This window comes from Sinocyclocheilus rhinocerous, unplaced genomic scaffold, assembly GCF_001515625.1.
Source record: "Sinocyclocheilus rhinocerous isolate Xijiao unplaced genomic scaffold, SAMN03320098_v1.1 scaffold492, whole genome shotgun sequence".
In the NCBI taxonomy this organism is placed as follows: Eukaryota; Metazoa; Chordata; class Actinopteri; order Cypriniformes; family Cyprinidae; genus Sinocyclocheilus; species Sinocyclocheilus rhinocerous.
The window spans coordinates 915164-928242 of NW_015626069.1; the positions used below are offsets into that span (position 1 = coordinate 915164).

At 37.9% G+C, this 13079-nt stretch overlaps 1 protein-coding gene across 1 annotated transcript in view; it reads left to right on the forward strand.

The window, feature by feature from the left end:
* The first annotated feature begins 8657 nt into the window (after positions 1–8657).
* LOC107710365 (gamma-aminobutyric acid type B receptor subunit 2-like) overlaps positions 8658–13079 on the forward strand; it is a 200417-nt gene continuing 195995 nt past the window's right edge. The window contains exon 1 of the mRNA XM_016515120.1: positions 8658–9453. Coding sequence (XP_016370606.1) covers positions 9142–9453 — 312 coding nt within the window. The 5' untranslated portion in view covers positions 8658–9141. The remainder of the gene's footprint in view (positions 9454–13079) is intronic.

A 13079-nucleotide genomic window follows, 5' to 3' on the forward strand; every position in this document is an offset into this window, starting at 1 on the left:
GACTCTTAATGGGATGATGGGGCGGCGTGCTGAGAGAAGGAAGAATGTGCCAGCAGCGGGCAAATGCTGAATTGTGTGTGGGCAACAAGAGAGTGGAAGTGAGTAAAATTATGTGGAGGGGTCAGTGTTTTTAAGAGGTTTTCTCTACAAATCTCATTTCAGGTAAAATATTACAGGTTAATTAATACTTTTGCAATTTTGGTTGATTTCGCTTTTGTTGGATATAGCTCTCTGAGCAGATCATTAAATAGGAATAAAATACCAATTTTCTTTTCTATCTGGCACTACTTTGTTTTATTTATTTAAAAGAAATGCCTCTTACTAAGATAGTTAAATGTGTAGCATTGCACATTATGACCTTAAAATATATATGCATATATATTTTTTGTATTTATAAATATATCACTTTGTCCTTCAGATTATTTCATCTATAATGCATACCATTAGGGGTATTCCAGTATTTCTATTAATGTATAACAGAAAAGGAGATCTTAATGCACTTTCTGTCTGCGTTTGCTCCACTCTCCACACTCCATCACCAATCCATACTGCTAAGTGTTTCAAATTGTCATTAGCCTTGTCTGTCTATGAAATTTCATTCCAGCCATTTAAGCCAGACGCCCTTTCTGGAATAAACATTCCCTCTCCTTGGATTCAAGCTCATTCCATAATTAATGGTTCTGGTCCTGAAGCAAAGTGTAAACCGAAGGACATCCATGGTGCATGTGTGGAAGGCTTCATTAGTGTTTGGGGAACGCGTGTTCCTTGAAGAGAGAAACTTAAACTGTGTTCACACGCAAAACATTTGCATTCTCTCGCAAAAGTATTGCGTTCCACCCAAAAACTTTGCATTCTTTTGCAAAAGTACTGCCTTTCCCCAAGAAACTTTGCGCTGTCCTGCAGAACATTTGTGTTCTCTCGAAAAAGTATTGCGTTCCCCTGAGAAATTTTGTTTTCTCTCAAAATATTTGGTGGAGGCTTTCAAAACGAGTTGAATACGGCACCAGAAATCACACACAACAGCATGAAACGTTATAATGTCAAACTACCATTCAACATTAGCATCAACATTTTCAATTAAATTTAAAAATCCATGACCCTAAAATTATAAGCATTTTTACATCTCATAAACCAAATATTATGTTTTAGATGCTGTCAGTAAGTTGTTAATAACACCTTTCAGAATCTTTGCGAACTTACAAAAATCAACGTGCACAAAAACCAAACTTTATGTACTAGTAATAATGAGATCCTATTGCTTATCCACACAAAGGTTGTGCTTTTCATTGGTATGCTCCTGATGTTGAGCTGTTTCAAACAAGTAGTGATTTAGCAGAGGCCTAAGAGTTATTTACCTTCCTTCCTGTGCTGCAACTCCCCCTTGTGTTTCAGCCTTTGTTAATTCCACCTGTGGCTTGCTTCAATAGCACCTTGGAGAGATGGCAGAAACTAAATCTGCTCAAATTGAGAGCTGTAAGGTAAACAAACAAAGTATTTGGTTGAAGGTCAAAGATATAGGTATAAAAAAATATTTATTCAGCATTTTATTCATGTGCTGTAAAAGTGACAGATTTGATCCAAGTCACAAAGAAAGCAAGAACAGTATTCCACACTATAATAATTTAACGCTCATACAATATGAATCTGGTGTGTATGCTGGTGTGTCTGTGGCCCTGAGGGGATTTCAGCTCATTTGTTTCAAGCCATTGTAGTTTTTTTTTCAGCCCCAGCCTGACTTATTCTGAATACAAAGAGAAAACAGCAGTTCTGGAGACAGAGCCCATGATTTGCAGTGGGTTTTTGGAGTTTGTAGTTGGAGCAGGGAGATTTAAGGAGGATGACCTGAATGCCTGGTGGGCTGACAGAGAGATATGTGGCGTGGGTAAGATGGATGCAGGGTTAATTGTCCAGAACCGACAGCCATCGTGAGTGACTGAAGACCACACGACTCACTCCGACATGCCATGTGAAGCTTTTGAGGCTTGTGACATCCGTGGGGTATTTCAGGAGCCTTCAAGCCAGTCACATCATAGCTGGATCTGAATCCCAACCGACCAGCTCAGACCTGTCATCATTCAGCTGGCTGGAAAAGTCTTGAAACTGAAAGTTGAGAAATATTCTGATTTCTTTCACCGGTTCTTTTTACTGGTTCATTATTTGCTCATCAATTTGAAGCCATACAAACATTTTGTGCAAGAGAAATGTCCAAGTTTTGTAATTGCTAAAAATCTCCCCAAAGTTCTCAAATCTCGTTTACACTCGTTTACATCGCAGGTGTCTTACTGTCACATTGCAGGTTTGCTTTAAGCAATGTCTTTTACCGCTGAGATAAACACTCAATTTTAACTCAAATTTAATACAATGGCAGGACAACTTTAAAGCTCTCAAGATAGTATAATATATATATTCTATAATATATCAAATTCTGTCATGAAACTCTAGATGGCGCAGGCTGATGAGTCCTTAACATAACTGATGATATTCTTAGCATTAAATGACTTGTCACAAGCTGATTGGTTCATGTTGCATATGCAGCCAATGAGCTTGCTGCTTTACATTTAAATAGCTGATTAGCATTCGCTTGAGCATTGCAGTGCACTCTCAGAGTTCCTCTGAAACCCTCCACCTTCCCCAGCTCCACCTGTATAGATCTGATACGGGTTATTTATATGCTATTTGTGCAGTATGCCTTAAATACTCACAGCACCATACCGGCTTATGTATTGGCAGTAGCAAGTTCCTGTACTTGCTTGCAGCAGCAGCAATAATCTACAAATACAGCAATAACCAACAGCAGCAGCAATTCAGCAGCAGCGTAGCAGATCTATTCCGCCAAGACCAAATACATTAACATTGTCATATCTGTTACCATGCTAAAATCTTCAGACAGTACTCATGATAGAAATATATATACACACACACATGTAGCTGGCTAATCATTTTCCAAGTGCACCAAACAACCACATATTTAAGCAACTGTACAACACAGTTGTGCTGGCCCCCATAGAGTGCTGAAGGCATGATGTAGTTTGGTAGACAAAAACCCGCAAACAAGCATTTTATCACTTTTGGTTTCATCGTCCTGAAATCAGTGGGTTTTAAAATCGTTAAATGTCTGAAATAAGGTCTGTGGCTCAAGATATTTTCACACTTTATTCTACAACATAAAATACATCAGTTATACCCCTTGTGTGTGTTTTTTTTTTAAAGCTTTTACTTCTCTTTAAAAAGGTGGTTGCTAACAAGTGTCTAAATGGCACTACAGAGGTTGTCTGGGACATTAAACATAATCATGCTAAACAAGTAAACTCATCTACTCACTAATCTGCTTTCACAGCCTCATTGTGTTTATAATCATGCTCTTGCAATCTATTTTTACTCAGACTATTAGAAAGAATAAACAGAAAGAGTTGTTGGAACTCAATTACAGTTAGGCATCAAAATTCTTAAAACTTGTGTTCACTTGTGAAGATTATCATGATAAACAAAACATATAAGAATCATAAACTCTTGTTGGTCACAGAGCTCATTTTCTGCAACAATCCAAAAGCCAATGAAAAAAATTCTATTGGGTTTTTGCAGAGAGAACCAGGGTGATGCAAACTTCCGGCTTTTCCTACAAAAACACATCCTTACTCTATTGCGCTCCTGCACACCAGCTAGCGCTTCACACTCCAGTCCAGTAGGTGGCAAAAAAGCACCTTTTATGTTGGTTTGCCAACTACCATTAACAGCAGAAGGAGCAGGTGAACATCTCCGCCACATGCTAGGCTGAAGTGTGAATTATTTCCATTTAAAAATCTAGATTTTTATTACATTTTTATTTTTTTTTTCTATTTATTTATGTAATTCAATGTTTTTTATTATTTCATTTCATTATTTTTTATTTTTTATTAAAAATGTTATGCCTCTGGTCAGAACAAGTGAGACAATATATCTATAAACAGCAGAAATGGTGGTGTTCAGCACATTCACTAATGAACAGAGCATCTGTTTGCTCAAACACATACAGGTCGAAGGCTCAGTATGCTGAAACAGCACTGAGACGCATTTACAACCTCCTCTGGCTCCCTCTGTGCATGAGTTGCTGGGAAAATGAGTTGTCTGCAAATTCATCAGCCTCAACCTGAAGTCTCAAGTTTGGACAGGATATTGCTCACATTAAGGACAGCCAAGCATCTGTCTGAGCACAGTGGAAGAGAGGGAAGTCTCTTATGATCTGATGGATGTGACAGTGAGTTGGACTCTACTGGAACTCTCCACAGACACTTAACCATATTGATCACGTTGTTTGTTGGGGGTTGTTGCTGTACAGTCAGTGTGGAAGCAGGCCTCAGGAGGTAGTCAATCTCCCTCCGACAAGACAAAGGTGGGGTCAGAAATTTGAGAGCTTTTATTTTGCTTGACAGAATAGCCAAAGAGGATGATATAGAGATTGTACTGGCACTCACATCGCCATGTTTTAAAATATGATTAACAACTGTGTTGTAAATTGTGATCTATCCATCAGCAACAAATCAGCATATTAACATGATGTATTAAGGATCATACAACACTGAAGACTGGAATGGCTGCTGAAAATGGAAATTTGCCATTAAAGAAAACATTTAAATTTGAAAAAAAAAACAACAACAACAACAACAACTGTAATACTAGTTCTAAGTTAACTGTATTTTTGACCAAAACAAATATTCAATGTATTTAGAAATTTGTTACAGGGAAGTGAAAAACTACATGAGTTTAACTTGGTGAAAATTTTGAAAAAAGTAAATCATATACAGTGCCGTTCTCCATGTTTGTGAGATCAGTGCAAAGTTTTTCAGCAGTGAATCTTGGATTATTAACATGCTAGCAAATTGTTGCCCTAAAATTGTGGCTATAAATGAAGAGTGGCCTAAAAAAAATTATTCTAAATCTCAATGCTGAGATGTAGGCCACTCTCTTTTAACAATTTAATCCTTAATCTGTATATAATCTAGAGAACAGTAGGAAAAGAATCTCGAAGCAGGATAAAAGAAACCACAAAGAAGATCAGGAAGTGTCATTATTCTAGGGTTAGTCCATCACAGTTTTTTTCACCTGACATTTTTATATTTGTAATTTCCAAACTTTGCCTTGGACAACTAGAGTAAAGGCCTGTGCTGTGGATGTGCACTGGATCTATAATAGACATAGTACATCTTAAATCTATCGACAAAATCTATTCAGTTTACCTCCGCACAGGGCCGGACTGGGACGCAATTTCAGGCAGGGAAATCTCACACTCATCCAGGCCACACAGAAAAAAAAATGGAAAAAGACGTCTTTTTTAGGGTACTGCTCCAGTGACAAGCTGTTGTACCCCAAAAGGCAAGGCAAGGCAAGGCAAGTTTATTTGTATAGCACATTTCATACACCAATACTGTAAACAGCTGTGCTGTTTTATATTTTGTGGAAAAAATTTAAAAATAGTAAATATATGTAATATAAAATATTTTGTAGGATTATGCAATGTGTGGAAAGTTCAGAAGAACAGAATTTATTTGAAATAGAAATCTTTTGTAACATTTACCATCACTTTTGATTAATTTAATGCATCGTTGCTGAATAAAAGTATTAATAAAAAAAAAACAATCTTTTGAATACTGTAAATACTCCCTCTGTAAATAATAATATAATTTCTATAACAAATCTTACATTTTCATGATTCTGTAGAAGTGCCATACAGTAAATCACATGTTTTAATGAATGTTTGTTGAACTGATTATCACTTACATTTGATAACAATTTATGATACCATTTCCTTAATAAATGGCTAAATCTTGGCATGGCTACTTCATAAGGCTTCATTTTTCATTCACGCTGTTTTGAATATATGACATTCAAAATTCAGGATGCATCCAGCAGGAATGCATTGTCAGTGCTGCACTGAAGAATGTCCCATTAATCTCTATTAAGTGGAGACATGTCAGACAGGACTGTGAGTGTGTGTGGCATGTCGGCAGATAAGCTGTGTGTTCACCTGCATCAAGTGTGGACTTCGCAGGATCTTCAGGGCATTAATGCAGGTTCTTTGAGACATTTCACCATAAATATATTCAGATGTACGTATTTACTAATTAATGTGTAAGTTGATATAATTAAGGAATAATTGTGTATCTATGTTGTTTTCCATCTACACAATAAATACTGTCTTTTAGACTATTGTCTAACAATATACATTCATTCTATCTCACATTTGACAATATACTGTAGTTACATATAAAAGTTTGAGGTCAGTAAGATTTTTATATTATTATTATATATATTTTTTTAAAGAAATTCATACTTTGTTCAGTAAGGATGCATTAAACTGATTTCTATTTCAAATACTGTAAATGCTGTTCTTTTGACAACAGTTTTCAACATTGATAATAATAATAATAAATGTTTCTTGAGCAGCAAATCAGCATATTAGAAAGATCATGTGACACTGAAGACTGGAGTAATGACTGCTGAAAATTCAGCTTTACCATTGCTGGAAAAAATATTTGAAAATGTATTTAAATAGAAAATAATTATTTGCAATTGCAATAATATTTTACAATATTACTTTTTTTCTTTTTTACAGTATTTTTACATATTTTTATTGTATTTTATTTGTATTTTGCAATCTTACCGTCCTTATTATAACTTGAATAACTTTATTTTGGAGATTAAATATTATACTGCAATCTAAATTATTTGTAAAATGCACAGATGTGTATGTGAATGTCTTAAGAAGTTATTTATTCAATTCAATTCAAGTTTATTTGTACAGCGCTTTTCATTAGTGTATCCAACATTTCATCAACATTTCATCAGCTCACAGCTAATGAATAAAAAGAAAATCTGTAAATTAATCAAATTAAATTATGAATTATTTGATTGTATACAATGCTACATTTTTATGATTGTTCGGCTTGATCTTCCCACTTTCTGTTCTGAGCGTCCTTGTATTTTAATCCACCACATTTGCGCCTGATTCTTATATTCTCTAGCAGAAAGGAGGGAGGTGTCTTGCATAAAGCAAACAGATGGGACAACAACTTGACCTATTTCTTCATCTGGAAATCATACAACAGAAAGCAATACACAGACAGTGGTGAAAGACGTCAGCAAGGCTATGCATCTCCGTATAGTGATCGAACCAGTAACATAAGAGCCCACAGTTTACCAATACGCTGATAGTGCACTCCTCTGCGGGGCTGTTTTTATGATTTACCATATTAGGGCTGTATGGTACTCTAATTTATAGTGCTCTTATCACTGGTATCATACTTTGTTAATGTTGTCAGGCCCCTACCATGATGCAGTGAATCTATCTGTCTATCCATCCATCCATCAAATAATCAACTATTTTTTTTGCAGTTCACTTAAATAGTCCTGCTGGTGTGACAACTGAAATTTTAAAAGTATTAATATTCCTTGTAGTCCCTCACTTTATATTTATTCATGAAAAACTGCATGTATAATAATTAACAAAAATTAGAAAATGATGTTTCAATTAGTATTATGTACAGCATGTCATACTGCAGGGCACATCTGAATATGTGAACCTCTTTAATAAAAAAAAATAAAAAAATATAAAAACATGTACAGAACACCAATTAATGGTCAAGTTCTCGTTGAATATAGAACAAAAACAGTTATTTAAATGCAAGTAGTACTACTATATTGCTTTTATGTTTCCTGCTTGGTAATTTGTATGTGTATGTATGTGTGTGTAAAACATATTTATGTATGTGTATGTGTAAAACATATTTAGATATTGTTGAAAATTATAATATTAATATACACTAAACAAAATTATAAACGCAACACTTTTGTTTATGCCCCCATTTGTCATGAGCTGAACTCAAAGATCTAAGACTTTTTCTATGTACACAAAAGGCCTATTTCTCTCAAATATTGTTCACAAATCTGTCTAAATCTGTGTTAGTGAGCACTTCTCCTTTGCCGAGATAATCCATCCACCTCCACCTTAGACACAAACGTTGTCTAGTCTTCAGTCAGAGGTGACTTCCGGTGAGAAGCATATCATTACTGCTAAACTGTTTTGATATTTGTTGCCTGTTACATAGCAAATCATAGCAAAACAGATCTAGTTAAACTCTAAATGTCTAAACGGCGCAGTTTTTGCTTAATTAGAAATGATGCGTAATAACTTGAGAAAAAAAGAAAACTTTATTCACATACAGGGCTATTATAGCTAGGTGGCAGTGTTTATTTTGCTGAAATGTTGTTTGTAGATGGCAAAAAAACAAAAAAAAAACAATGTGCAAGATGATTTGCCCTTAATTGTAGAATGTCAAGTCTTTACTCACGATTGAATCGTTCAACAAAACTAACTAGCTTTTATGACACTCGACGCCACTCTGGTTATTTACGTTCTGATTACATATTTTACAACGCACTCTATTGGGCTCAGGTGGGCAATTTACCTCACATATTACCTCAGAGGAGACAGTGTGTAGGTTATTGAACGCGTTACGAATGAACAGCTCCCTTGTCGGTCGGTTGTTTTTTGAGAGAACATCGCTCGCAGTGAAGAATGTTTTCTGCCCGTGTCGCGCGCGCTCACACACGCGCGCACGCATACATGCACAGCGCGGCCAGCGCGCGAAAGAAGTGAAGTGCATCCGCCGAAGCTGCAGCATCGGAGTCACACGGATATCCACACTCGGATTGCTTTTACATACCAGGGCTCGCCCTCCACCGCCTCACCTATGCGCTTTTCACATGGGGATGCAACTCCTCACCTGCTCGGAATATATTCGGCTGTTACATTTACATTTGCAATAGCGGTTGACTCAAATCAGAGAGCGCGCACCTCTGCGTAACGCACAGGAGGTGGATTGTGATGTGCGCATTTGGTGGTGTATTGGAGGTGAAAGGAAGGATTGGATCGGGCAGGATTTGATAAGGACCCGTAAAAGGGGAAGCAGCTTAGTTTATAACCCCTGCGATTGGACACCTTCTGGTTTTACGCATCATTTCTACTCTCGAGATCTAGTGCGCGAGAGCCTGTAGTAGCCTATTGCATGTCATGTCTTTTCTCTTTGACTGATCGCGGCATCCAAGAGGAACCTAAAGATTGCGATGCCAGGACAGTGAGAAGGTGGATCTCAGTTGTTCGGTAGCATGGCTCCGTCCCGGAGGGACTGCAGATGTGACATGATCTTTCTGTCGGGATGCCTACTCCTGTCCGTCTTGGGATTTCAACCTGCATTGGGGAAGGTCTGCAACGATTACACAAGGCACGTCCTGGACAACAACTGGTACACGAGAGATGGTGAGAAGTTGCCCATCATGGTCCTGATGCCGATGAATGAATCAGCGCTGATGAGCAGCATCAGTCAAGGCATCGAGCCGGCCGTTCAGCTGGCCATCCAGCACATCCGCGAGTCCAGGCAGTACTCCTTCTCGCTCATCACCAAAATCTACGACACGGAGGTAAATGCGTGCGTTAACGTCTACGTGCATGTCGCGGAGGTAAACTGCGGGCAGTGTGCGTTCGGCGCGCGCTCATGTGGAAGACGCGATTTTTCTAGGGTTTGTGCAGTGTCGAGCGATTGTTTCCTGTCAGATGTTTGGAGGAGGCAAAACCGAGCAAGTTTGTGCTAGTGAAGTGTACACAGGTGTTGTCTTGATGAGCTGCGCACATGCCAGTGGCTCGTGTCGTAAGTGCTGCATGTTTTCCTACATCCGTTACCTACAGAAAACCATTGTCTTGCTCATTTGCATGAACGGGACAGTATTAATCCTCATTTTATCAGTGGTTTGTGGCTGGTTCATTCAGCACGATGAGTTCTGCATCTATTAGATATTCAGCTGTAAGCTGGTACACAAGGATGTTAATTCATGTAAACTGGTATATGAAACAGAAGTAATAAATTCCTTGCTATTATATTAGGGGTCAGTTTTTAAACCCTGTTAAAAAAAACAGCTTACCAGCCTAAAATGGTTTACTGGTCTTAGCCGGTTTCAACCGGTCTTCCAGCTTGACCAACTGAAAAGTTCCCAAGAGCAAGTAGACTGGCCTGGAGAGACCAGCAGAGTAGGTTAGGCTGGGTCAAGATTTTTTATTTTTTTATTTTTTGTCCAGCAGTGTAGTGTGGATTTTCGTTACACCTGAAGATGGCAGTAATTAATTTACCTGTCTTTTTTCCCTCTACATGACCGAAGGTCTTCGAGGATAAATACATATTTTGAGTGCTTCATACTAATTTTAGGTCTCAGTAATTCCAAATGGAATGAATTTGATGAAGTTAACCTTTTGTTTTTCGTTGTCATTGATATTGTCATATCAACGTCTATGACAGTTCATAGTTCTGCAGCACTGATAACATATTGAAATTATTAATTGACTTACAAAGGTACGACCTAATAAATAACACTTTAGGCAAAGGGTAGGCCCACAGGTAATTCTTTTAATTAAGTGCATAATCATATTAAATTTCATGCTCTTATGGGTTGTTTTTTAAACAGTAACGACTGAGAAAATGTGAAAATTACTCCTTCGTGCACAAGGCACTTTTTGGCCTCTCACCATGTGCTATTTGTGGTAGTGTGATAGCCTGGGGAGATGAGGAGCTAATCAATCGGTATTTATCACCATACTTTAATATGTGTGACAACAGAGAAAATGAGAATGCGCGGGAAAATGGGTAGCTAGATGTTTGCGTAATTATTAAAGTGTAAATTACCAAGGCGTTAAAATATATGTGGAAGCTATCTTGCTAGGTTTAAAACAGACTGTCACTACGTATTCTGCACATGCTCTAAACTGAATCGTTTGAGATGAGCATGAAGATCCATGACCCCTGATGTCCGGTGCTGCCTTGGCAATCTATTGTGCATTGATTGTCATATTGATTTACCAGCGTTTTGTTAAACAAAACGGTTTCTTCTTACAAACACACATTGTTGCTGTCTTGTCTTTGATTTGGCCAGGATGCACTCATGCATCTGAAAGGCTTTTGAATAATATTCCTCTACACTCTCTGTCACAGTCATAATGAGCTGAATATGTCAATAGTTGGCACTTTGCAGCTAATCTTTACAGCAGCAAGATGAACAGATTTTAAATCAGACATCTGTAGATCTAACGTGTAAAGCAATAAGCAGTGATGTAGGCCTCATACATAAAAAAATCATGCTAACCTTTGTAAAATCAGGAGCTTAGTATAAAATTCTTCTTAATTGCAAATACAAATTATTGATGTTCCAGACTTTATATTGATGTAAGTGATCTTTGTAATCATATATATATATATACAGTGGGTACGGAAAGTATTCAGACCCCCTTAAATTTTTCACTCTTTGTTATATTGCAGCCATTTGCTAAAATCATTTAAGTTAATTTTTTTTCCTCATTAATGTACACACAGCACCCCATATTGACAGAAAAACACAGAATTGTTGACATTTTTGCAGATTTATTAAAAAAGAAAAACTGAAATATCACATGGTCACAGTATTCAGACCCTTTGCTCAGTATTTAGTAGAAGCACCCATTTGATCTAATACAGCCATGAGTCTTTGGGAAAGATGCAACAAGTTTTTCACACCTGGATTTGGCGATCCTCTGCCATTCCTCCTTGCAGATCCTCTCCAGTTCTGCCAGGTTGGATGGTAAACGTTGGTGGACAGCCATTTTTAGGTCTCTCCAGAGATGCTCAATTGGGTTTAAGTCAGGGCTCTGGCTGGGCCATTCAAGAACAGTCACAGAGTTGTTGTGAAGCCACTCCTTCGTTATTTTAGCTGTGTGCTTAGGGTCATTGTCTTGTTGAAAGGTAAACCTTCGGCCCAGTCTGAGGTCCTGAGCACTCTGGAGAAGGTTTTAGTCCAGGATATCCCTGTACTTGGCCACATTCATCTTTCCCTCGATCGCAACCAGTCGTCCTGTCCCTGCAGCTGAAAAACACCCCCACAGCATGATGCTGCCACCACCATGCTTCACTGTTGGGACTGTATTGGACAGGTGCCTGGTTTTCTCCACACATACCGCTTAGAATTAAGGCCAAAAAGTTCTATCTTGGTCTCATCAGACCAGAGAATCTTATTTCTCACCATCTTGGAGTCCTTCAGATGTTTTTTAGCAAACTCCATGCGGGCTTTCATGTGTCTTGAACTGAGGAGAGGCTTCCGTCGGGCCACTCTGCCATAAAGCCCCGACTGGTGGAGGGCTGCAGTGATGGTTGACTTTCTACAACTTTCTCCCATCTCCCGACTGCATCTCTGGAGCTCAGCCACAGTGATCTTTGGGTTCTTCTTTACCTCTCTCACCAAGGCTCTTCTCCCCCGATAGCTCAGTTTGGCCAGACGGCCAGCTCTAGGAAGGGTTCTGGCCGTCCCAAACGTCTTCCATTTAAGGATTATGGAGGCCACCGTGCTCTTAGGAACCTTAAGTGCAGCAGAAAGTTTTTTGTAACCTTGGCCAGATCTGTGCCTTGCCACAATTCTGTCTCTGAGCTCTTCAGGCAGTTCCTTTGACCTCATGATTCTCATTTGCTCTGACATGCACTGTGAGCTGTAAGGTCTTATATAGACAGGTGTGTGGCTTTCCTAATCAAGTCCAATCAGTATAATCAAACACAGCTGGACTCAAATGAAGGTGTAGAACCATCTCAAGGATGATCAGAACAAATGGACAGCACCTGAGTTAAATATATGAGAGTCACAGCAAAGGGTCTGAATACTTAAGACCATGTGATATTTCAGTTTTTCTTTTTTAATAAATCTGCAAAAATGTCAACAATTCTGTGTTTTTCTGTCAATATGGGGTGCTATGTGTACATTAATGAGGAAAAAAAATTAACTTAAATGATTTTAGCAAATGGCTGCAATATAACAAAGAGTGAAAAATTTAAGGGGGTCTGAATACTTTCCGTACCCACTGTAAATAACTTGCCCTAAGGGCAAGTTATTTGTTTTTCAATTTTTTATTTATTATTTATTTATTTTTGCCCTACGGGCAAGTTATTTATTTTTCATTGGCTCAAGTTAAAAAAATATAGATGTGAATCATTACCAAAAAAATTTTTTAATTGGATGAATGAAACATTTTTTTCAGTGTA